General features: G+C 45.1%; 1 protein-coding gene across 1 annotated transcript in view; it reads right to left on the reverse strand.

The window, feature by feature from the left end:
* Positions 1 to 27,692, reverse strand: part of PLCB2 (phospholipase C beta 2) — a 492,254-nt gene that overhangs the window by 50,794 nt on the left and 413,768 nt on the right. The window contains exon 22 of the mRNA XM_086937381.1: positions 25,884 to 25,978. Coding sequence (XP_086793507.1) covers positions 25,884 to 25,978 — 95 coding nt within the window. The remainder of the gene's footprint in view (positions 1 to 25,883; positions 25,979 to 27,692) is intronic.

The following is a 27,692-nucleotide window of genomic DNA, read 5'->3' on the forward strand; positions in this document are numbered from 1 at the left end:
CAAAAAAAAGATAAGTCGTTTGGAGCTGGTGAGGACAGGCTGTTGAAAATGTGCTGGTGATTTATACCCCTTGCGGCAGATATGGTAGCATTGGGAGTATCATTACAAGTGGGGAATTGCAATCTGTTTTCGTAAGAAAAACTAATTGAATAATTAATGCACTTTCCAATAGTTACGAGTGGGTTAAACAAATAAAAGTCTAGAGGTTTGGAGGGATTCCAAAGAGTCTTCAGAGCTTTAACGAATCTTTTAGCCTGTACCAGACTTTCAATAGCCAATAGCCAATCAAAAGCCCACTGCTTCCTTAAACAATGTTTCTTTCGCACGGTCTTCCTGACACATAAATATGCAGCAGAACATGGGCTTCTATTGGAATTCTCAAGGGCATATTATCAAGCCTCTTATCTCCACTTTAGTTTTCTGAATTTGGAATGGCCTAATTGCGGGCCCTTTTGTTTAGATTTCTTTTTTGGGTGGACAGTGGTGCAACCTGGGGTTGGTGCATTAATCTGAGCAGGGGCAGAGACATGCTGTGGAAGCTGTACTGACCGTGGGTCAGTAAAACCCAGGGGATACTCCTGTTAGGCCACAGGTACTTCTGCTAGTGTCACTGGGTAGTGGTAACTCAGTTTCATTGTTGAACATTAAAAGAAGGCGACTTCAGGCAGGATAGAATTGGTGCTCACTAGGCAGGTCTTACTTTCGTTCTTGGATCTGACTATGTTGGCAGCACAAACTTCATATCTACAGATGTTGGATTTGTCTTTGTGGATCCTGGCTTGTTTGGCTCATTTATTGTTAAAATTACTTTCACCTCATGAATTGTCCCTCTTGGACATAAAAGATTAACCATTGGTGTTGGCAGCAAGGTAAGCAGGGCTGGCCCTAGGCTGGGGACTGCGTGGTAATGGCATTTTGTTTGCTTTGATACTTGCACAAGTGCCACCATTGCCTTTGCATATGAACGTAACATTTGTTCTTGTGCTCGAGTGTCTACCATATATTGCTGTATTATACCTCCTCTAATTATACTTTGTTTTCTCTCGAGCAGGCTTCACTTTAAAATAGTTTATTGCAGGGGATTAGACTGTAGACACCTAAATGTTTGTTTACCCAACAAATTCCAAAGCATTGTAGCTGTAAGATAACTTTGGCGGTGAATACACTTGCTGGCGACTGGCGAGATCTGTGTGCAGTCTAGTTACAGGCCGGCCTCAGTCACTCATACAAAGTATAAAGAGACAGAGTTAAATGTGATGTCCCAGCTGCAAAGTGAAGTATGCACCATGCAGGTCACAGATTTGTATTTTATGTAGGAAGCTCAGCGAGTTACTGCTTTCATCATTGCAGACATTCTTTAGTGAGATAGGTCTCAGGTTACCACCTTGTAATATACCTGCTTAATGAATTATGGACCATCTTTAAGGAATTGCAGGGATGGTAACTGCAAGGTATAAGTTTAGAAACAGTGCTTTTTGCTCAGTATTTCATTATTCCGGGGCCCCCACCTACAATCCCTGCACAGGGCCAACATGAGCCTAGAGCCGGCCCTGACAGGACACATGGCTGCTCCCCTCAACCTCTGCTAAGGAGCCACAGCTGATGGCCTTCTCATTCATCTCAGTTCCCTGCATTTGTAAATTGCTTTCATCCCTATTCTTGTGTTTGAACCACCACTGGAGCATTTCCCGTTTACATACATTGTTTCTGACTGGTATTCTTTTTTTTGTTATTCTGCACTTTTTAAAGTTCATTACTTTCCTTGCTCTTTTCCCCGCCCTTAGTTTTACTTTTTATTTATTTTTTCAATTCTTTAGGCAAGGGCCAAGGAACTCCACATTGCAATACGGACACTGGCTTTGGCTGATTTAAAATTCTTACCTTGCTTTTGGCAATTGGCTACTCCACTGACTCAAACAATATACCTTTCAATATTTCTTTTAAAATAATTTTTGCTAAGGTTTCACAACTGAACACTGCTAACAAGCCGCTCTCCTATGCTCTTTTGCATGGATGTGGCATGCCATGCATACCTTCCTTTTTTTCATTGACCATTCTAACATAGCAGGTGGCCATCTTGGAAAGGTATACAAGAAGAAAGCATAAAAACATTTTGGTTACAGGTTCAATGTGGGGCCTTCATGCAATAACTTTTTTATGTATGGCAGTAATCTTGCAATTGTTTATTCATGCTTTGACAAAAACTTGCAAGATAGGCACCCATGCGTTCACATGTATGAGCAGGCTCGGATGGCCATCTTGGAGTAATTTGAGCCATACAGTTGGCCAAAGCAAGCAAGCACTGGAAAAGCCAATAGATCTGCACTCGTCTATCAAAAGACGACCTACTGGCTTTGCCAATGCTGGTTTCAGTGGTACAACAGATTAAGGAAGTGCATACTTGCAAAGTGGCCAGGTTGTGGTCAGTCCCTGCTGTAATCCACTTACTTTGGAAAGTTGGACAGGCTGTCTTAAAGAAGTGTGTGTTTGTTTTTCTTTCCCCCCACATTGAATCTAATGAATGTCATCAGTGTAGACACTCGTTGTAACAATTAATTGCATATTCTCACAGCCGGAACCACATTCTTTTAACTGACATGTAGGATCCCAAAAACACTTGTAACTTCATTGTATGCTACAAACTGTAGCAGTACCTGAGTGAAAGAAGCATATTAAATCCCTTGAAAGCAGCAACACAAAAGAAGTCAAATTGATGAAACCATGCCGAATGTTGGTATTATTTTGCCACATATAGTAAACACTATACCGCATTACCAATCATGTGGTGTTGCCTTGGTCTTCTTTCCAGCCACTTCTTACTCTGTTAATGATCCTACAATTGTACCATAAAGGTTTGCAACTTACACGGGTCAAATGCAAGTATCACTTTTGTGTTAGCAAAGGGTCCGAAATCCAGAATCAGGCAATTTGTGACTGCTAAAGTCCTTTTCATATGTATAAAACTACATATAAAATTGTGATTCAGTAACACATTACTGAATTGCAATTTATGATACTGACCAAATAAAATGTTGGTATCTAGAAGGGGTGTGTTTAGGGCATCCCTTCTAAATACCGAATCAGATTTGTATGTATTAATGTTTTGCAACCAAAATCCAGAAGTATATCATTGAGATTTTCCTTTCTCCCACCCTATCCAGACCTCCATATCTTTCTAAAGTAGTTTTGTGCTGCCATGAACATTAGTAGAGTGAAAAACATTGCCAAAGTACATGGTTTTACCACTCCAATTTTGTGTCAACCTCATGCAGCCAAATCAGGGGTCTCCAAGGCAGTCAGGAGCACTATAGCACATAATTGCCGCTCATCAACTAGCGCAGTAACCTTCCATGACGAACTGCAAAAGTCTGTTGATCACATTGTGAAGCTTTACTCTGCAACCAATGAAGGTGGAGGAGACAACGGTTATGGTGGCCTTGGTCTTACCAACATCCCAAGGCAAATTGAACCCCTTGAGATAACCAGCTCAGATTCTCTTACAGAATTAGAATCTATTGTTGCAAAAAATAAATACTGGGTCCAGGCTGCATTCCATCCGACCTTTATGCCTTAGAACCCGTTATTAGGGCAACTTATCGAAAGGTTCTAACAAAGGCAATTCAAAAAGGGGGTCCCATACCGGAATCATGGCAGACTGCCAAGTTAGTCCCAATTTACAAGACAGGGCAATGGGATGAACCCAGTAACTACTACTGACCATTCAATCTGTTAGATGAACTCCAGAAGATTTTTTTGCCTGAAAGTGCTAGGTAAATTGACTGACTAAGCATTAATAAATAACATAGTCTCTGGTCTTTAAGCAGGCTTTTGGCCAAAAACTAATATCTTATACAAAATATTGAGGTTCAGCATAATATATTAGAAAATAGTAGTGTTAGGCAAAGGCCATCGCAACATCTTTTTCATAGACCTAAAATCTGTGTTTGACTGGGTACCCTGAAGCAAATTGTGGGACGTTTTGGTGAGCATGGTGTTAGACTTGACATCATTGGCGTGAGTCTACCTTCCATTTTTGACAGATTGCCTCCTCTGTTTTGATATGTTTTTGCTGGTTATATGTTTTGGGCACTCTGCCTCTGATAATCAGTGCCACAGTGCAAGTGATCCCTATGTTAAATTGATGTACTAATTAGTGATTCCATGATTGGGTTATTTGATTTACTTGTCAGACCCTAGTACAGTGCACCATGTGTGCCCAGGGCTTGTACGTCAAATGCTGCTGGTGGGCTTGCAGCACTGATTGTGCCACCCACAGAAGCAGCTTGTAAAGTGTGTCTCAGGCTTGCCATTGTAAGGCCTGTGTGCAGTCTGTGACTGCCCTGTCGACTTGGCCAGTGCACCCACTTGCCAGTCCCTAAACCTTCCCTTTGCTTCATATTAGACACCCCTATGGTAGGCCCAAGGGCAGGGTGCATTGTAAGTATAAGGTAGGACATGCCCTGATGTGTGTAATATGTCCTAATAGTGAATTACAGCCATTTTCGTTTTTCACTATTAAAAGCTACCTGTTCTCCATAGGCCAGAATGGGCAGTTAGATTATTACATTCCTATAATCCTAACTGACTCAGGGAACATGATAGAAATTCGAATTTAGTATGCCGGAACTCAGAATGATAAAAATACATCTTTTAGTGAAGTTGGTTTTAATATTCTGAGTTTGAAAATACCGCTTTTAGAAAGTATGTATTTTCTTGTCTAACCTTTCAAGCCTGTCTCTGCTAGGCTGTGTATTCCTTGTCTGGTGTTTTTGAGTGACGGGGCTGGGGAATTCCAAGAGGCAGAATGAGCTAGCCCAGTGGTGAATACAGAGATCTGCATCTAGATGGGAGAGAGTAGTTGCACCTGGGACCTGAAAAGGGCTGGGCCTTCCCTCTACAATGCTGGATCCACCCCCTGTGGCTTGTCTGATGTCTCTGCCCTGCACTGTGAAAGGAGAGTAGGAATCTTGTCAACAAAGTGCTCCAGAGCTGTATCTTCCCTCCCCTGTGCTGGCTCCACCTCCTGTGGGGCGGCTGATGTCTCTGCCTTGAACAGTGAAGGGAAGAAGAGAGTCATGTAAACAAAGTGCTCAGGAACTGGTTTGGACTAGGCAGAGGCCTCTCTGCCTTCAGAAAACAAAGGATTTTGAGGTATAAATATTGGGACCCTGATCCCAAGAAATTAGATAATTTCTGGAATAAGAAACCTTTCTGCCAAGGAGAAGAACCAAGGAAGCTGCAGGAGTTCGGACTGCCCCTCTGCCAGTCTGCTGTTTGCTGGGTTGGCCTGCAGTGGTTGCTTCATTGCCAAGGGAAAGGAGAAGGAACTTTTTAAGGACTTTCATCATCTATAGAATATTCTCCAAGCGCTTGAACTGTGCTTGCCTCCTGCTGAAGTCTCAGGGACAAAAGACTTCACCTCCAGCTCCCCCTGTGAATTTCCTTGCTGGGAATTCTATCAGCAGACCTTTGCGTGTCGCGGGAGCTGGAAGCGCGACGCATCGAGAGGAAGCGTGTCGCCGCAGCTGAGATCATCGCAGCTGAGATCGTTGCATCACCGGAGAAGCGCTCCGCATCTCCCTGGGAGCGTGTGCTCTTAGAAGCTGCCTGCTGTCGCATCACTGGAGAAGCGTGACACCATCAAGAGAGTCGTACAAAAGGGGGTGGTGATGGACGGAGCATCTGAATCAATCAAACACTCACACCCAGTCAAAAGATCTGGGTTTAATCCATCACCGTTCTTTAGCCCACTCTGCCACCCCAGTTCAGACATGGCTATATGCAAATCAGTCTGACCCTGTGCCTCATGGGAACAGTCCAGCCCGAACTGCCAAGCCATGTCTTCCCTGGACCGGAAATAAGCTTCCGAGGACCGGTTTCTGGCATTCCAGCCATCTTCAGCCCGGCTTGCTTGAATCCAGTGGCAAAGTGAGCAAGGGACTCACGTCTGAGCATATCCTGCCACACTTATGGCGGCCAAAAGCGGTACAAAAAGGGGTGGTGATGGACGGAGCATCTGAATCAATCAAACACTCACACCCAGTCAAAAGATCTGGATTTAATCCATCACCGTTCTTTAGCCCACTCTGCCACCCCAGTTCAGACATGGTTATATGCAAATCAGTCTGACCCTGTGCCTCATGGGAACAGTCCAGCCCGAACTGCCAAGCCATGTCTTCCATGGACCGGAAACAAGCTTCCGAGGACCGATTTCTGGCATTCCAGCCATCTTCAGCCCAGCTTGCTTGAATCCAGTGGCAAAGTGAGCAAGGGACTCAAGTCTGAGCATAGCCTGCCACACTTATGGCGGCCAAAAGCGGTACAATAGGGGGTGGTGATGGACAGAGCATCTGAATCAATCAAACACTCACACCCAGTCAAAAGATCTGGGTTAAATCCATCACCGTTCTTTAGCCCACTCTGCCACCCCAGTTCAGACATGGCTATATGCAAATCAGTCTGACCCTGTGCCTCATGGGAACAGTCCAGCCCGAACTGCCAAGCCATGTATTTCTGGACCGGAAACAATCTTCCGAGGACCGGTTTCTGGCATTCCAGCCATCTTCAGCCCAGCTTGCTTGAATCCAGTGGCAAAGTGAGCAAGGGACTCAAGTCTGAGCATACCCTGCCACACTTATGGCGGCCAAAAGCGGTACAATAGGGGGTGGTGATGGACGGAGCATCTGAATCAATCAAACACTCACACCCAGTCAAAAGATCTGGGTTTAATCCATCACTATTCTTTAGCCCACTCTGCCACCCCAGTTCAGACATGGCTATATGCAAATCAGTCTGACCCTGTGCCTCATGGGAACAGTCCAGCCCGAACTGCCAAGCCATGTCTTCCCTGGACCGGAAACAAGCTTCCGAAGACCGGTTTCTGTCAAGAGAGTCGCCATGACATCACCGGAGAAGCGTGTCGCAGGGCCTGTCGTGGCTCCAAAGTACAGTTGTCGCAAGGCTGTAGTGTTATCACTGTATTACTGTGTAGATTCAAAATGCTTAACACACTGCCTCTGAGATAAGCCTGTCTGCTCCTGCCAAGCTACCAATGGGGTTAGTTGGGGTTATTAAGGAGTATAATCCCCTTATCCTAACTTAGAAGTAAGGGTTCCTGTTTGTACAAAGGTAAATACCATTGCCAACTAGAGACCCCCAGATCTAACACATGGGAGTACCAGCTAACATCTTAGATATCTTTATTAGGATCCATGTGAATAACATGCATGTGTCAGATACTGAAAGAATGGGGAGTTGAGATTGAGAGGGAAGTACGGCAGGGGTGTATGCTAGCCCCCGCACTCTTCTCCTTATCTATCACTGACTTGGCTGATGCACTAAATTTCCAAAATAATGATGTTCCCAAATTTGGCCATATGAAAATTCCAAACAATTCAGATCGAAGCTCAGAACAGAACATTGTAGGTCTGCTCAAACGAGAATACTGGCCAATGCTACTCTCCTAGAGCTAGAGCATGATTTTATATACCTTAGCCCAAAACTTGAGTTGGAAGCCCGAGGTTAATAAGAGTGCGCTCAAGCCCGAACACGGGAGGGATTGGGGCAATCCTCAAGATGGCCAAAGAAATGAAATCCAGGAATATAAAGCCAACACGAGAGATTTACAAAGTAAAGGCAAAAAGTGCTGCCCTTTGTGGGGCAGAACTTTGGGGACATCCAGGCACAAAGGAGCTGACTGTGACAGAGAATACATTTTGCATACAATTAGTTAATCTCCCACAAAGAACTCCAACACTTCCCTTGATGCAGGCTATGAGCCTGTATGCAATATCTTTCACTGTACAGTTGATATCCTTACGGTTTTGTGATAGGCTCTGGGCGACCCTTGAATTGTAGTCTTATAGACTCCCTCTAAGGGAGCTTCTAAATACATCAGGACACTTGAAAATTCTCTGGCTGCCGGGGAGGCTTCTCTGTAAAGGACGGTCGAGTATCGCCCACCAAACAAAATGCCTCCAAAAGCCCCAGAGGCGAAAAATAAAATTGTAATAAAGTTAATTTATCAGGACAGGGTGGGAGCTGCTGAATGACAGCAGCAAGGAGGGGGGCTACCTGGGCACTTAATTTCAAAATGTGCATGTCCCTTTGGCCAGTCGTCCTGGAACTGCCAGCCATACCTGCGCACTTTGAAACCTGTAACCCAGCTGTCTTATGACCAAGCTTAGGCCTCTAGTGCCCTTGGGAGTGCAAAGATGGGCTGCTCCCTCTAATCATGGCACTGCTCTCATGGCTGGTTGACCGCATGAGAGCAGTGCCAGGATTGGTTTGGGTTGTTGTTGAGGTACCCGCGCTGGAGGCAGAGCCAACGGGAAGAAGATGGACCGGAACGAGGAGAACGTTTGTGCAGGTAAGTGCCTATTTCCTTAATTTAATGTGTATAAACTGGATTGAACATGGCTGTCTGGACTCCTATCCTGTAATGATTGCCATAAAAACCTTTACCATGTGTTTAGAAAACTAACATGTTGTACTACTAGCGACAGGAACAACCGATCTGTGTGCCCTTTGGCAAAATGTCTTTGCTTGTCCAATGAAGGGCTCAGCCGGGTGTTAATTTTATTTGTGGACACTTTACATTTGAACACATCCTCAGATGATATGGAAGTGGTGGCTTTTGCTGGCCTGGAGACCTAGGCACATACCTGCTACAGCACATGCTCGACCCAACCAGGCTTCTTGGCTGGCTACGTGCCTGTGGTTTGGGGAATGGGCTCCATGCAGGCTCTGCAGCAGGGGCACAAGCCACTGAGCACAAAGTGTCGAGGACTGGGGTGGATGTAGACCTGCAACTGGCGAATGACACACTCAGGCTTCCTACCTACCTTCAAGGCGGAGGTGCATGGAATGGGCTCTATGCAACTTCTGCAGCAGGCCATAAGCCACTGAGGGCCAGATGTAGGTAAATATCATTGACCGATTCTAAAATACCGAATTTTACTGATTCAGTATTTTAGAATCGGTAAATGATATGTAGCTAATGATTCGGTAAATTTTACCAAATCGGTAAAATTCAGTAGATACCGATTCAGTATTTACCAAATCGGTATTCCCCAATCAGAATTACTGATTCTGTAAATACCGAATTTGTAATAGGGGGTAGACCTACAAGGGTGGCCGGGTCTCACATTGACACCCTGTTGCACCCCTGTATAGTGCATGGGTGCACATGTGACAGACATACATTCCCTAGGGGGATGTATGTCTGCCACATGGCACTGAATAAAAAGCTAAAAATTGCTTTTTGAAAGGTATTCGGAATTTACCACCAACTAATAGTTGGTGGTAAATAACGAATCCTTAAATGTAAGAAGCACTCACTTGAGTGCTCTCTACATTAAGGATTCAGTAATTTACCGAATCAGTATGTTAAGAATTCGGTACTTTACCAATTTCTTAAGTTACCGATTCGGTAAATTACTGAATCCTACAATTTGGCAACCTACATCTGAAAAAGCCTAATTCTGGCCGTTACCGACCGGTATTAGGCTTCCTACATCTGGCCCTGAGCGTACAGGGTGCCTGATTGGCAGCAAAATCAACCCGGTGTGAAAAGCAGTAAAACGGGTAAATAACCATCTGTCATCCCCCAGCCCCCCCCCCCTGCCCCCCCCTCCCCCCACGCTCAGGTTCCTCTGCCGTAAATGTGAGCAGCTCGGGCAGCACAAGTAATTCTTTCTTTAAATATTCGAATTTGAACACTTCAACGTCCAGAGAGGTTGTGTCTGGACCCAGGACCCTGGCTCCCTGCCTGGCCCGGCTCTTCTCCTTTCTGGGTTCAGTCCTGCCTTTCACTTGGTTTTGGTACTGATTTTGCATTTTACTCTTCGTTCATTCAGGCCTGGCTTGCAGTGACCTGCCCTCCCCTGAACAAAGTTGAGCGCCCACATTCTCCTCGCACTATTTGCAGGACTTTCCCAAATGCTGTGAGAGCTCTCTTTTCTTGGCACCGTGCTGCCAGGTCCAGAGGCTGAGGTCAAGTCCTGGCTGCCCTGTTTCTGAAGTTCCCCAGATAGAAGTCTGACAGTGTTGTTGTAATGTGAGAAGAAAGCATTGAGCAGCACTGGGTGGTCTGAGAAAAGAGGGGAAACCCTAATACTGCAGCCACCAACAGCAGAGGCAGAAGAGTGCACGGAGAGACACAGCAGCATTTGGGACTGAGGGCACTGGCAGGTTGTGGGACTGCCTGACAACTGTAAGAGGAACAAGAACAAAAATCACACAGAGACACACAGTAGCATTCACGACCAAGGGCACAGGGAACCGCTGGGACTGTCTGTCACCTGCAAGAGGCAGAGAAACAAGATCACACAGTAGTCAGCCACCCATCATCCATTTGCCTGCCACACCACTCTCTAGTGCTGCCAAAGCCTGGATGTCTTACCTAAAGAGAAAGTTTGAAGCTCTCGCTCTGTAATCACTGTGGGAAAACCCTGACGACACCATTCAGATACCTAGGCAACTGATTAAGGATCAATGTAGGGGGAACTGATTAGAAACTGTATCTCAAGCAACTTGACAGATCTATTTTTGGGTCATAAGATCAGTCCACTTTATGAAGCCTCTCTAGATACCATACCAGGCTCCTTTCCTTGGAAGCTCTATCTGAAGTTTAGATATAGCACTCTCTCAATAGCTGAGTTTAACACAAGTTAAGGCATGTCCTGATAGTGAAATACTGCCAATTTCGTATTTCACTATTGAAAGGCTATCTGTCCAACAGGATAGGCTTGGAGTTCATTTATAATATCTTATAAATATAACTTCCTATTGGGAGTTTGGTATGCCTGAACTCAGACTGTAAAGATGCATCTTTTAGTGAGGGTGATTTTTACATTCTGTGTTTGAAAATACCAATTTTAGAAAGTAGGTTTTTTCTTGCTTAGCCACCCTGTGTGCCTCTGCTAGGTTTGTGTATTGACTGTCTGGCTCTGGAGTGACAGGGGCTGGGGATGTGCATTCTGTTCATACTGCCACTTAAAGGGGCGTGGTCTGTCCTGCTTTTCCAGGGTGAGTCAGGGCTAGGCTGAATAGACCTGGGCTCCATTCAGAGTAGGCGGAGGAGATTTCTTATACACCTGAACGTGCCGGTCTGCCGTGGACAATGCTGTCTCCACCTCCTTCCAGGAAGCTGCACCAGAGACGACAGAACTGATTTTGGCAGGGCAAAGGGCTTCTCTGCCACCAGAGAACAAAGGAATTTGTGCTATAAAAAGTGAGGTCCCAACCCCAGTTCCTAAACTTTTAGATCATTTCTGGAATTCAAGAGGAACCTTTACCAAGGAGAAGAGCTGGAGAATGAAAGACATAGTACTGCCCCTTTCCTGTGTGCTGTCTGTGGTTGGCCTGCTGTGGCTGTTTCTGCCCAAGGAGAGGACAAGGACTTTGATGTGTGCTGTGTTCACAGCTTGAGGAAGATCTCCACGGTCTTGAAGTAGAGCGTGTCTCCTCTCCTGAAGTCTCAGGGACATAAAGACTTTACTCCCAGCCCCTCAAACTTCCTTGCTGGGAGTTCTGACCTGCCAAGAGGTGCCTTTTGCTGTTCTGGGCCTCTGGAGGCTGTTGGGAGTTAGAAATGCGATACAACCACGTGAAGCTTTATGCATCTACCCCTAATTTTCGGACGTAACGCTGCAGTGCAGAAAGAATTTCCATACATCGTCATTGTGCCTCTGAAGAAATTAACGCAGCTCCTGCCTGCAGCTGGAGAAGTCGCCGCATGTCGCATCGAGTGTACCGATCTACGAAGTCTGAGATCACTGAACTGATTCGGAGGCAGGCCCTGCTGTGCGGCTGCAAGAATCAATGCATCATGGGACTGCAGCTGAAGAAACCAACACAACGTCGTTGCCGCCACAGCATCGAGAACCGACACATCCCAGAACCCCAAACATTGCACCCGGGTGCTAAGTCCACCAGGACATCGGACCGCAGTAAGAAATCAATGCATCGCCTCTCCGCACAGTAAGAAACCAACGCATCATCTCTCCTTCAGTAAGGTACCTATGCATCACCTCACCTGCTTGGCAGTAAGGAACTGACTCATCACCTCCCCCGGAGTAAGGAACCCATGCCTCTCCTTTCCTGCGTTTAAGGAACCAACACATCAACTTCCCTTCAGCTGTTCTAGTTTTCAATTTTTAAGCATCCAAGGTACTTTGTGTTAAAAGTGTAGCACCTCTATGTTTGCTATGCACAGAACTGTTTTTATCTTCTAAGAAACTTATTTGATAACTGCATTGTGGATTTTTGTCGTTTCGGTCTTGTTTGGTTTAGATAAAGACTACTTATTTTTCTGATCTGGTGTGGTGTGGTGTCCATTTGTAGGGTTTTCACTGTATGTGTGCACAAAATGCTTTACACACTGCCTCTGAGATAAGCTTGTCTGCTTGAGCCAAGCTACCAAGGAGGTGAGCTGGGGTTATTTTAAAAGTGTATCCTCTTTACCCTGACCAGGAAGAAGGGTCCCTACTTGGACAACAGTGCAAACCATTGCCAACTAGAGACCCCCATTTCTAACAGATACCAGTAGGCTTAGTAATATTTTCCCAGCCTGATATTTTGGCTCTGAGACTGAATTTGCTTAGTATTTCTTTGCCCTGTCTGTTGGCCCCCAAGTAAGAGGTGGAGTATTCCAGTGTGCCGCCTCCTGGGTCTAAGGTTTCATGGAGTAGATTTAAGGATACTGAAGTCTGACACAAGGGAAGTGGTTGTGGTTAGTATGACCAAATACCTGCACACAGTTTGTATAATTCATAAAAAACTAGGAATATCACCATTGCCATCCTTGCCTTTGCTTTTAGAAACGAATCAAAATAATCGAAATATCTAGGATTTATATCACTGCACTGCTCCCCATGCCTCTCTGCACAGGATCTGAGCTGAAAAATATTTGGTTAGTACTGTCACCCCTCCTATTGTACTCCCAAATGCTCTCGGGCAAGTGCAGACCTAACGCAGCAGTAGCGGGGTGCGTGGTACCGTCACCACACCATTGCGGCACAAGGAAACATGGCTGCAAATTAATGCGATTGAAGGAGGCAGGAGGAAGGAGGGTGAGCGCTGCTTTGTGACGCATTGTACCGCCTGAAAGGAGGGGGAGGGGTTTCAGTGTGCCTGCCTGTATTGTCTTGAACCTCGCTGACACTGGGAAGGCAGCTTTTCTGTGATAATAATTAATTTGTCTTTTGCTGTATTTTGAACGCCGCGGTGTCTTTCCATTCATGTAGTTTTTACTTAATGTGTACCAGTGTATCACATTAAGTAGCGGGTAGTGTCTATGGTGCTATTGGACAGCCATCATCATGAATGGGGATGGTGCATTCACTCACACATGCCTTCTTCGCCTTTTCCGCGCAACTCCGCGGAATTTATTGTGTGGGGCGCGGTAACTGCGGAATTCCGTGGGGTGAAACTCCTCGTGCTCCGCCCAGGCCTATTTATTTGGCTCCATACCCCTGTACTGGCAAGGGATTTTTAGGAAAATTAGCTATACTTAAAACAGCCATGGTGGAGAGTTGTTAATTTAATGTTTAATTGGGAGAGAGAACGTTCACTGTAATGTTTGATCTTGTACATAATGAATGGCACTTTAGTGTAATATTATCAAGAAAATCTTATTTTGCTCAATGCAGATGCCGCAATGCTCGAAGTAGAGGTGGGTTTGCAAATTCTATGTTATTGGAAGAGGGTATGTTTACGGCTTTGCTCGATTTTGCACACAACGATTAGTACTATTGTGGAATTCTTTCTTTTTAAGGAAAGCTGATGAAATGTTTTTTGGCACAAGTATGCCGGATTATCCGGACTCTCCTTTAGTGTTTTAAACAATTGAAACTGTATTACATGATGTATACGCAGTATTTTCTGTATTTTCCATGTGTTATATGGATTTACGATCCAAAATAAACAACTTTGATGATGATGGTGTCTTAACTGTTTTGTCGAGTTAAGTTTTTTTTTGTTAGATTCTAAAACCCATTTGCTTTTTTACCTATTTTTGGTTCATGTTATTCTTTATGTTTGAGTATAATGTATTTATTTAGTTATTTGTTGCATGACATGTGAGAGGTTCCTTAGTTGTTCCTTAAATGCAAAGTGAAACATGATGTGCTCCTTTAGCATTTCAAAATTATTAGTGTATTTGTTAAGTTTGAGTATATTTTTATATGCTACTAGTTGCAAGTGTGGTATAGGTATCTTAGTTACTTCTTAATAACAGAGTCAAACTTGCTGTGCTCCTTTCCTTCATTCTTTACAATATACATAGAGTGGGCTTTTGCTCCACCTAGAGGACTATTACTCTCTCACCTCATGCTGTTCGAGATTCGGCATATCATTCTGCATTCCAGGGAGTGCTTCCATTGGAATGCACACGGTGTAGAGAGCCACCCGGCCTCCTGCATACATTGTATCCACATACACCTGCATCCCCACACCCCCGGGGTGGGCTCGCTCCGGGGTATATAATAAAGAAGCGGAAGACCGCTCGGGGTCTTTCCGGCACACTGTAACTCTGTGTACCTGCTGTCTCTGTGTGTGCTAAGTGTCCACGTGCGAGGCCCTGCCCCCGTGATCTACATTGGTGACGAGGCCGGTACCACATAGATACATTTTCATTTGTATCTATGTGGACAGGAGTTCACTATAGTGACGGATCACAAACCACTACTGCCCCTCTTCACAGGATCATCCAGGCTTGCACCTCCGCGAATAGAACGTTGGGCCGTCCAACTGCAAGACTACAACTTCAACTTAGTGTTCCGACCGGGGGCACACAACCCAGCAGACTATCTCTCCCGGCATCCAGACGTGACGAGGCAGGCTCTCCCACTCGTTGATGGACAAGGGGTGGAAGAGTTTGTCCACATGGTATCTCAAGCAGCTTGCCCGGACACATTGACGCTGCAGGAGATAGGAGAGGCCACCGCTGCCGATGAGACACTAATCCGGGTAAAGCATGCCCTCGAAGCAAATCGCTGGACAAGATTCCTAGACGGGATCCAGAGCCTAAGGCCGGAAGTGAGCCATGCCCGGCAACAGATCTGGCAAATCCGAAACAAGCTGAGCGTAGGAGATGAAGGGGTTGTGCTCAGAGGACATCTCATTGTAGTGCCCGAGAGCCTCCAGCGACACATGCTAACAATCACCCACATGGGCCACCAGGGGATGGCCAAGACCAAAGCCAGGCTGAGAAACAAGGTCTGGTTCCCTGCCATGGACAACATGGTGGACGAGATGGTACGCTCCTGCCTAGCCTGCACCATAACGGGAGGAGACCCACCTCAAACCCCTTGGACTCACCTGAGCATCGACTTTGGAAGTTTCCCCGATGGCAGACATACGCTCGTAGTGGTAGATTCATTTTCCAAATTTACGTGGTGGAGGTCATCCCGTCAGTTGCGTTTCCTCAAGTCAGAAAAGCCCTCGACCACATCTTCGCAACGATGGGACTCCCCGAAGAGATAAAATCTGACACCGGGCCGCCATTTCAAGGAAGAGACTTTCAAATCTATCTGGAAAACCTCCGAATCAGACACCAAAAAATCACACCGCTGTGGCCCCAGGCCAATGGGGAAGTAGAAAGACTCATGAGAACCCTCAATAGAGCCCTCAGGATCGACGTGGACAGCGGAAATGACCCGGAAGCTGCCCTGGATCAATTTCTAAGTGCCTACAGACAGACCCCACACAGCACCACGAAATGTGCTCCAGCGCACGTGCTGTTCAAAAAGGCACCCCGAGGCAATATACCGACTGCATCTACCTGGACACCCGAGACAAGGGACGGTGAAGCCATTCAGTCCCGAAGGCTAACCACCAACCAGAAGGCGAGTGAGGCTCGGCATGCCCAACAACCGGGCATATGAGAAGGAGACGCCGTGGTGGTCCAAGATCGTCATCCTGGGTGGAAATTCCGGACGCCTTAAGAACCTGAGAGATGGACAGTGGAGAAAATTCAAGGAACCATGGTGACGGTGCGTAGAGGCCGTCAGACTGTAACCCGAAACATATCCTGTTTCAAGAAGGCGGGAGGGCCGGCTGGCTTTCCCGCAGATTTCACCGAAAGAGCGTCTGAAGAGGATGACACTCAGGATGAAGAAGAACCATGGGCTGAAGCGTCAACCTCGCGACCTGGCCGAGAAGGGCCTGACGGAGCGACCAGCCATGCTGCCACATCCCAAAACACTATGGCAGTTCCCACGTCTCCAGCGCGGAGTGGCGAGATGACCCCGGCCGGGGTTGCCGGCTCCCCTGCATGCAGAAGCCGTCGATATCACCTGAGGCCCAATCCAGGTCCGAGCCAGAGACTAAGAGACTTTGCCTGGACTTCACCCTAATGAGCTATCAGCCATAGGGACGAACTAAATTGAAGGAGGGATGTAGAGAGCCACCCGGCCTCCTGCATACATTGTATCCACATACACCCGCATCCCCATACCCCCGGGGCGGGCTCGTTCCGGGATATATAATAAAGAAGCGGAAGACCGCTCGGGGTCTTTCCGGCACACTGTAACTCTGTGTACCTGCTGTCTCTGTGTGTGCTGAGTGTCCACGTGCGAAGCCCTACCCCCGCGCTCTACACAAGGGAGTATTTTACATCTGAATGGTACATTCATTCATTAGACATTTGTCCCATTCAAACCTTTAACTCCTACATGCATGCATTCTAAACATAAGCTCATCCTTTTTTGATATTTTTCCCCTCCAATTGCAAAGCAAATAATCCAGGCTTTAATGCAGAACAATGCATTGTCTAAAAAAGTATCACAGCGTCGCACACTGGGAATGCGGGAAGCGGTTAAACAAATATTCAGGCCTAGGGGCAAAGGGGTGCCCATGAGGGGCTGTAATTTTGCATATTCCTCTTCCGTGGCACCACAGAAAAAGGGGTGTGTGTTTTGAGGGCTGCCAGAGTGAAACTGGTTGGTCGTAAAGCTGCAGCAGAATATAGACAGGCAAGCATTTGCAATGCAATCGGTCTTGCATTACTCTAGGTTTGACCTATTGGTGTTGCAAATAATAATGCTTTTTTTCTTTGTTTGTTAAAAAATATCCTAGCAGTAGCATAAGTAAGGGTATAGTACCTTATGTGGCTATTAGAGGCCCCTTTATAACTCCACAGGTACACCTAGTAACAGCCTGTGTTACTGCATCATTTTCTTGCTTTCTGGATTTTTATCATGTCAAAATATCTCTAATAAAAAAAGAAACACACAGAAAACACCACTGATTTAAAACTATCAAATCTACTTTTCACAAGCCAATTTTCACGAAACAGGTTTGCGATCTTTTTATTGTGGAAAGTCTATACCACTGTTATGCTAACTAATTCTATCAAACCCTACACTAAAACTAATAATAAGTTGAAAGCCAAGTAGTAGGTGTTCTGAGGTAATTCAACTGACAAGTTCAGGTGCCCCCAAATAATATTGTACTTATCTACTAGAGTCTAAAAATGTGGGACAAAATCCTAGTCTAGGGGAGGATTAGGGTATTCTCCGAACGTAAATCTTGTAGGTGGAAGACCGATAAGTGCTACTAATACCAGATCAACGGTATCATGCCCAGAAGGGGCTGTTCGTGCAGATAAAAGGGTCAGGATGGTTATTAACCTATGCATGCAAATACAGTTAAGCTCACAAGGACATGAGGCACAATGTATCTCACAAGTTTGACTTTCAAGCTCCTAATCTAGCTAGCTCTCAGGCCAGCTAAGTACTAGACCTCTGCACCAACCTTCATCCCCTCACCCCTAATTTCGTGTCCGAGACACTTCTAGCATCCAGGTTAATGATCTGATAATGAACCAGTGCTCCTACTGAGAGGAGACAACTGGGTATGTGGATGGCCAAAGTGAAGGGTTGGGCCCACAAAGACAACAATGGGGTGCCAGGAAACATGCTTTTTAGGCAGAGCCAGTGCTTCAGTGGACTCATAAGCACTGGTTAAGAAGTTAGTTTCTTAGAAAGTTTTGAAATCTAGTCAGCTTCTATAAACTTCTTGAGCAGACTCATGGCTTTAACAGAAGGAGGACAGGCCACCACAAAATTGCAGATCTTTTATGCTTGTTCTCTCACACCCTGAAAAAGGGGCAGCTCTCAGCTTTTATGTCCCAGAAGCACCAACATATGAAGCAAGATGAAGATCTTCAAAGCACTGGAGTACGGCTCCAACTTACACTGTTGGTATTTAGTTAGTAGCCTCCCATGTATCCTGCAGGTCTACAGTTCGGGGGAACATGTTTCAGCTTCCAGGAAGAAGAGTGTTGCTGAATGGAGAAGGTTTATCCTTCTCCCAGCATGCCTTGCTATCTTTTGTTGTTACGCACAATCACATAAATGCATCACACAAGGAGGTATGTGGTTTGGGGTTTATGTGAATGCAACGCAGACTGGCCCTGGAGAAAAAGGAATGATTTCTGTGGAAAGGATCGAGTCTACCTTCAAAGTTTATGTTTTACATAAAGTACTGTTTGCTATCTTCTAAGGGTAAACTAAAAACAGGTGCTTAAAAAGTAGTCACAATAATTTTCCATTCATAGTCAATCCATAAATAAATAAGTAGGCTGTTAAGAATGAAAAAGAATGGACTTCATTTAGTCGGGGTGCAGTAGGCATCTCTGCTGAGTGTGGTCATGCTCCATCACAGGTGTAGGTGTGAAGAGAGGGTTTTACCACCTTCTGAAATACGGAGTAGGGAGACCAGTTTAACCCTTTGCACGCTGATGACGGACCGGTTCCGTCATCAGCTGCGGGTGCGCTGTGCTGATAACGGAACGGTTCCATCATGGCCCGCTCGCCGCTCATGCGCGGCGCGAATTCCACGCCTGCGCTGAGCATTCTATTGAGCGGGGCGGTCCATGGCAGAACCATTCCGTCACAAGCACAGCTCACCCGCGTGCCGTGACGGAGCAGTTCCGTCACGAGCACGGGACCGCCGCGCGGCCGCCCAGCCCCCTTAGCACTGCGGCGGAATAGCCGCCGCAGTGAAGGGGTTAAGGGTCCTCTGTTTTGGGTGCTACAAAGGATGGGCAGAGGGAGCACAAGAGAAACAGCACAAAGGGTTTCTAAATGTATGACCCCGCTGCACATAGTCTAAAAGAAAGAACATATTGGGACACTTAAAAATGACAGTATAAAACAGCTGGTAGGAATAGCTTTAGACTTATGTTTTTAAAGATTTTTAGGCCTAGAAAGTGGTCCTTGGTATAAAGTCTTTTTTTTTTAAATATAAAAAAACCTAAAGCTGGTGGCTCCTCCGCAATGGCGAAGAAGCGCTGGCCCACTGCCTGGCTCAGAGCCAGCAAATGAAAAATAAAACAATTTCTTGCATCATTTTATTTTGCATTTGCAGGCTCTGAGCCAGGGCATAGGGAAGGGCAGGGCCGAGGCAAGGGAGGGGGGATGGGGGAGGAGGAGTGCTACGTGCACTCCACTTCCTAAGTGCTCATGTGTGTTTGACCGGCCGTCTCAGGCAGGGCCGGACTGGGAACAGAAACCGGCCCTGGCACACTGTCAGCCAGCCCCCACTGGGTGAGGGGAAGTGCAGCAAAGCAGTGTGCGAGGGCCGGTTTCGGCCGATTTTGTTACTGGGGGCCGATATTGCGGACCCCCGGTAACAAAAAAACGGCCCCCCAGGGGTCCAAAATCGGCCCCCACCCTAGCGGCCCACCGGGGAAATGCCCGGTGCCCGCTATGGCCAGTCCGGCCCTGGTCTCAGGCCGACCAAAACACACTTGCACACTTAGGTTCTCTCCAGCCCAGCTGTATTGAGCAGCCGGGATGTAAAAACCCCACAGACTCCCTGGCCTGAGCGGAGCATCTTTCCTGCCCACTCAGGCCAACCTCTATGCTGTTCTGCAGCATGAGGATTGGATGCGAGTCTGTCCCAAGGGCTGCTGGGACCCAGCAGGGAGAGGGGAGGTGGCTAAGGGTACGCTTTTTTAAAATATTGTATCTCTGACCACCCGCATGACCCCATTAACATGACCCCACCCGTCCCTCCACCCTAAGCTTATGGCAACCGCCGCTGGACTAAAACATTGTGAACAACCACATTGCACTAAAACAGGCCTTGACTTTCTTTTAATTTGATACACTGTAATATCTCACAATCAACGAACATTTGAAGCATTGTCTAATGCATGGGCGACTAGAGCTTAAGGCTAATGGACTGAACGCATTATACTAATTTCCAGGAAATCAGATAGCATCAAAAAGCTTTGTTCCTCTATACTGTGAATAATTCTTCCACGAAAGTTTCTGCAAACACTGAAAAGAAATTACAGAAGAACAGGTTGCTTTAAAAGAGGGAAGCTCAGGCTAATAAGGCTATACAGGTTCACTATTCAGCCAATCTACCTGCCCACAAACAACCATGAAAGCCCCGCCACAGCTAACCCTTCACGTCTCACTAATGACTGCCCTTTGTTTTAGAAATCTTCAAGTGTCTGTATTGTGGGGCTGTTTTGCTCATACACCTACTCAGAACGTATTCAATGCAATGTCCACCCATCCTTAAAGTTGCTCCAGTCTGCCTCATTATGGTTTGGTATAACACGGCCCCATGGCCCTAGTCAGTACCAAAGCACACAAACTTGTCATCACCCTTATCAGGAGTTTTTAATTCCAGAGTCATGGGAGAAGCTGTGAATATGCATATTGGCACTGCAAAAGCCCCTTTTATTTGACACAGTGTCGTCTTAGGCACTGGCAGCCCACATGGAACCAATGCTTAATTTGTGCCGGTGCTTTATGGTGCTCAGCACTGGCACTTAATTGCCAGCACCGGGGCTTATGACTGTCTGCCACATGGTAGTGGTGTCTGCCAATTTAGGTATGAGCACAACAACTTCTGTTTATTATTTCCATTTACATTTCTAATTATTAGTATTTGTCTCCAAAGCCATTCTTATAGCTTTGGAGCCCAGTAATAGTAGTAATTGTCACACTTTTAAGAGTGTGATGATAAGTAGTGTGTTGGTGATGTCATTGGCAGTGCTGCCAGGAGCAACGGATGGTGCAAGCTCTAGTGTCCTCCTGTCGAGGGCCCCAGTACTAAATTGTTTACAAATTAAGCACTGCACGGAACAGCATCTGCATTAAGTGCTGAAACTGTTCAAAGCAGGGCCCATCATTGTAGTGTTGCAGGGGGAACAACCTTTACAACAAAGGTTTTACAACGCAGTACTGTTACCACACAACTTTTACAACGCAAGCCGTTACACCGACTTGCGCTGGGGGGCACTCCAGGATAGTAAATAGTTTAATTTACTATCCAACTCCTTCCCTACTATCCACAGGGACTGGAGTTGGAATAGTAAATTAAAATATTTACTATCCAGCACCCCCCAACGCAAGTCATTGTAACGACTTGCGTTGTAAAAGTTGTGTAGTAACGGCACGCATTGTAAAAGTACCCGTTGTAACGTCGTACATCCGTTGCAGGCACTCTACTTAGATTACACCAACCATTAGGCAAAGGTTGGGCACAGGGGTGTCGACACATTGTTTTTCCTTTCTCAGTTTCTTTTCAGGCCCAGGTGCTGCTGCTTTCATTTCATTGTTGTAATAGTTAACGGGCTTTTGCATGCAAATTGTTTTTCCAAGAAGTGCTAATATTGCCCATCAAGCAATACGATGCCTACATCTGTATTTCAAAGATAACCTGCCCTTTCAACCTTGTACTGTTTAAAACTTGATTATCAACAAGAATAAAGGTAGGAGGTCGGGAACAAAATGTTAATACTACATTTCATAAATCTTACAAGTGGCACTGTGACATGATGCCATCAGCCATTCTTGTTTTTCAGTTCAGACAACTGCATGGTGCATAGTGGAGCTTACGGTTTTGATTTGAACATGGTCTTTAAGGACTCAAATCTTGTATGTTAAGTGTTGTTGACTAAAAGACCAGAATTGGCCAAAAGCATTGTACATAACATGTCAACTGGGTTTTAAGATTTTACAGAGTCGTCTAGGCATTGTGAAAAACTGTTGGCTTTATAGGTAGATTCAAAAGTAAACCTACTCTACACAATTCATTCACATCATGCATTAAAACAAGCATTAGCAATGGGAATGATTCTGTATTGTGTAGCGGAACGTTCTAAAGCAAGCTACACAACACATCAAAGGTACAACATGGACAGTAGCAGTGCAGACTTTCCTAACACGAACGATTGCAGTACTTTACGACGCAGCCATTACAATGCAGGTCGTAACAACGACTTGCGTTGGAGGGCGCTGGATTATGGATTAGTTTAATTTTCTATTCCAACTCCAGCCTATGTATCAGTAGGGAAGGTGTTGGAATAGAAAATCAAACTATTCCTTTACCAAGAGCGCCCTCCAGCGCAAGTCGTAGTAACGACTTGCGTTGTAATGGCTGAGCAGTAAAGGACGCGTGGTGTAAACACTGCATCATAAAGGATGTTTACTATTTTACTCACATATGCAGGACAAGTATGACACAGGTAGCTAACACACTAAAAAGGTTGTGAGAGGGATTAAAGGACCGTTGTATGCTGTGCTCTGTAGACAATCATACAGGAACGGGCAAATGTCTTATAAAATTGCAATACACATTTTCACTTATTCACATAGGATTATATTTATAAAGCCTTGTCTACTTTGTGTGGTCCAACAGTGCGTCCCCCCTCCAGCACTGTGAAGCATCTGCGAGTACTACTGTTCCCCGGTTGTACAGTCTCCTAGTTATGGGATTCCAGGTTTAGGTGAGATTATGTCCCTTATGTCAACATTTATGTTGTCATTAAACTGTAAGAGCTATAATAAATGGTGTGTGGTTGAGTTCAAAAAACTTTTTACTGATGTATACCTACCACTAGCTTAAACATGTTTCTTTGCCATTGACATATTTTGGGACTAAAATACTGCCCGAACGGTACTCGGTTTTTCATAATAAATAAGGTGGAATGTCCATAGTTAATAGGGCATATTAATCACGTTCAATCATTATATCATTTGTTTTTCGTAAGATGGGCCAAGACTGGTGGAAACACTCATTCACAGAACAGATAAATCTTGGTCAGAACCAGTGCAAGCTTGCCTCCTCCAAAGGACAGATACACCAAGGGAGCAGCAGCACAAGCGTCCTCCGTCATTGGACACCTGCAAATTAGGCAGCAGCAGCACAGGCTTCGCTTCCTCACAGAACAGGTAGAGCAAAGCAGTACCAAAGCAGGCTTTTCTTTTCCAGAACTCACTAAGTACAATTTTTCATCGGGAGCAGAAACAGATTAAAATGCGCAGACTTGTACAACCTTTCACAGAACATGTACAATTAAGGCATGAGCGACATGTGGATTACAGACAGATCTAAGGGTCCTTTATTCGCTGAAATGAATAACTAGGTGGAAGATTGGGTGAATTTGTGAGTTTTCACACCATTCTCATGCAAAATTTTACGCCAACATCCTGAAAGTCCTGCTTGGAGTCCTGCAATTTGCGTTCATTACTTGCTGTGACGTATTTAGAAGTAGCCATAAACTAGCATGTCATTGTTAATTGGATCAGCCCAACCACAGCCTCTAGAGACAAGCACACAGGTGTCAACCTCTTCAAAAAGGTTTTCAATGTATTTTAAAAAGAGTTTGATGGTGAATGTGTGGGGACACGGGCAGTGCTTCAAATCTGTTTTTTTTAAAATTCATTTGCAGAAAAGAACCAGGGCTCAAGTTCTAAAATGAGGAGGTAGCATGGATGGCTAACAAAAACAATCACTTAGTGAAATCGCCTCATCTAAAACAATCACCCAAAGGAAGGACAATAGAGAGCAGTGGACCAATAGAAAGCCATCATTTCCGAATGGCACAAGAAAGAACCAATGGCAATCGGAGGGTGTGCCAAAAGCCCAGAGAAGACATACAACAGGTCTTGCAAACAGCGCAAGCGCTGTCGAGGCTCGACCTTAAAAAGGGCTCATATGCACATATGATTGAAATTGCTATATTTTATTGAATGTTTACATGAACACTGGGTCATAATTCCTATTTATGGATATGATACGGAGATGTTCCCATCCTAAAATGTTATTAGTATAGTTTGCAATGAGTAAAAATACTATAGTTTTATTTTTTATAATTATGGTAACACCTTGCAAAAGCCAGTAGGTCTACTTTGTTGATTATGAGAGCCCCTTAACTTGTGATATGTAGGTGGGTGGTATTGTGATTATAAGTTCAGGGCTTGCTGGGGGTTTGAACTTTTCTGGGAGCATCACCAAAGGTATTTCCATCTACCTGATTGTCTACATTTCTAATTAATGCATAGAATTTGATAGGGTGTGTAATAAAGTAATTTTCCATTTGGTAAGAAAAAGCACTGAGGTGGCTGTGGACTGCTCTGTTTCACTACCCTGAGAGAGACAAGTGCTACAAAAGGGTTCTTCGTTCCCAATAAAGCAAAAGTTGCAACTGTATTACTTGTGAAGGACTCACATACATCCCAACTAATAAACCAATTTCTTACAATTCTAATTAACAAAAACATGTATGCTAAAGAACATAAATGTAAACATTAAAGGCCCGATTATGACTTTTGGCAGTGTGGAGGCGGGTGGTACGCCACTGCAGCACCCTTGCAGCACCAAGTGTCACTGCAACCCGCCCACCAGATTACAGCTTAAAAGTGGTCTGGCGGGCGGGCGGCGTGGTGGTTCTTGCTGTGCTGTGGGGCCTCTTTCAAAGGTGGCAGTGCCTTTGAAAAAGGCACCACAATGGGAACGCAACACAAGGTTCCTGCGCGGCACGAACTGTAACATCCATGCTGTGCAGGAACTGGTGTGCATGCACACGGGGGCACATGTTGTGAACTCCTGTGTGTATACACATGGCATGAGGCACCGGGGGCCCTTTGTTTCCTCTCCGCCATGGTGGAACCGCCATGAAACTTGTGACAGAGAAGAAACTCATACTATGCTTGGCAAGACCGCATATTGTGACCCCCAAAGTCATAATGGGAAGGTAGGAGTACCAGTGCCACCACCGCAAATCCATGAGTCTGGCGGTCCTCAGACCGGCAGACTCGTAATTGGGCCCTGAATGTGTGAGTTACTGTTACAAGCTGGGGGTACATGTGGCTACATCAGAATAATTGTAAGTCCTTTGTCATGATCTTAAGAATGGTTATCCGGACATCCAGCAGAGCAATCCCCATTCTTATCACAGTCTGATACCTGATTGCCATTCTCTTAGATAGATGAAAAGGGCTTGCAATATGAAGGGAATGTTCTAAATTCGTCTGAAATATTTAGGGATTCATTGACTTATTGGTGCTTTAATCTAACACAGCTTTAATTCAGGATTCAGGTTTTAGGGAATTAATTTAGCTTTAAAGAATACATTTAAAATTGTGCAATAAGGGAGGTTAATTCAGAGCTGCATAATTTAATAACTCATGACAGACACATTTGCCCTTCAAAAGTTGCTGGGTTGATTTTGCTAGGAATGTCCTAAATCTCTTAAAGTGTGTCTTGTCGAAGGAAAACCCTGTCTGGTTCATGACCATCATTTATTTGTTTGATTTGTATTTATTTAATTTGTCCTGCTCTGAACATGGCGCCAAATGTCATTTACAATTAGACCTTGTGAGGGTGAAAAGTGAGATAAAGATTTACTGAGGTATTCATACTGAAAGCAGTTCACCGTTCTATGATGAAATAAACCCACTGCAAAAAACAAATGTCTGCTACTACTACATCTTTTCTGCTCCTCCCAAAAGAAAACCAGCGTATTCCCATTAAATTCGTTTATTTTCTCACCCCTCCCCCTTTACTATGTTTTTTAATGGTAACAGTCAGATATTAGTATTAAAAATTAAAAATAGCAGGTTGTTTCTTACCTCTTCTGTGACCACTGGACTCTCTTTGGCATTCACTGACTTTCTTTCATGGCTAGTGGCAAATTTTATGGGGTTTGAGAGGGCATGAGTAAGATCTAAAAGGAAAAGTATGCAGAAATACGTGTTAGATATGTTATGGATGAAATAGCTGCAAAGGAACAGGCTACTGTTTCTGAAATGATGCTTTTGAGTCACCGGTTTGAAAAGATCAAAAATCGATGGTGTTAAAAATTAATTTTATATTCTTTTCCATACGATAAACTATACAAACTTTGGGGCAGATTTATGAGGCCCTTGCGCCACGTTTACGCCACTGTTGCGTCACGCAAGGTGGCGTAAACGTGGTGCATCCCTACGAACGATTTACAACATGACGCATCTAGGCAGATGCGTCACGTTGTAAAGCCCTGCGCCGCTTGTGGGCGTTCCGGGGCAGGTGCGCCTCACAAAAGTGGCTGAGTGAAATCTATGAGATTTCACTCAGTCACTTTTAAGCCAATGCTGCGTCAAAAGCCTGCGCCTGCTTGAAGCAGGCGTAGGTCCTGACGCAGCATTGTTAAAATGGGGCACCCCCGAGCCTTGCTGGAGCTGCGTCGCGCTTGCGACGCAACTCCAGCAATGCGCCACATTTCCGGCACAGATGCGTCACGCATCTGTGCCGTTTTTGCACCATGGTGCGCCGCATTATAAATGCGGCGCACCATGGCTGGCGGAGCTGTGGCGCACTGTGGCGCATGTTAACTGGCGCATCCTAACTGGCGCATCCCTGGGGATGCGGCAGTTAACATAAATCTGCCCCAACACGTTTTGAAATCTTAGGTGTTTACGTGTGAGGAGGATTGATTGTCATCATTTCCACCGAGCACTGGCACATGATGGAGCCCCCTCAGTACCTGGTGCTGGTTAGAACATGTTCTTTGCCTTTTTCACTTAAGAGCGCAGGTGGCCACAGTTTGGGCTGTGAGCAGCCTTCTCTCTTCTTTCTTTCGTACTATCATGGGCTTGAGAAGGGCAGTGTTGGAGTGTCATATTTGGTATCGCAAGTGCTGTCTCATTTCTGCTATTCGTACAGACAATTAGACAACACTTTCAGAGGATTTGAAATTCCAAAGTTGTCTACTCCTAATACAGACTAGCATATACACAGATAGATGATAAAAAATGTTCCTAAATGTTATGTGTGGTAACCAAAATGAGATTCTTGGAAATATCAGCTAGGAATTTCATTAAAAACATTTAGTTTATTGATTTTTATGAAACACTGCAGTCCCCATACAAGGATGTTAGTGTGCTTAACAAAGTAAGAACTGTAGAGAAGCTACTTCTGTTTCCAGTGCAACATAGAGCACAGTTTGCACAGAGGGGACCGGAAAGGATAAGCAAGAGATGGGTTTGTGGGAGAAGGCTGAAGAAGTATAGCAATTTGAACCAATGGTAACATATACTATTAGAGATACATGGATACTGAGAGAGCGCAATTTGAACAGAAAGTATATTGTAGTCATATTTAGACGCATCTATTATAAACGTAGGAATATTGTGTAACGTAGGAATGAAATGCATATCGTAAAATGAAGCGATGTCTATAGTGTAAAAGTCAAACAGAGAGTGACGACATGGTATAGGAAATGTATAACTATATTCACTTTAGAATGTATTAGATTTAGAAGGCCGTATACGTAGTGGGCTAATGTAGAAATGCTTACGAACAGTAGAACGTGCAGAGTGGAATTCATGTACGTGTGTAACTTTGAATATAGAAACGGCAAGAGAGAAGTAACATGGAGAAACGTGCAAGGAGCATACACA

Source organism: Lissotriton vulgaris, chromosome 9, assembly GCF_964263255.1.
Source record: "Lissotriton vulgaris chromosome 9, aLisVul1.2, whole genome shotgun sequence".
Taxonomy (NCBI): Eukaryota; Metazoa; Chordata; class Amphibia; order Caudata; family Salamandridae; genus Lissotriton; species Lissotriton vulgaris.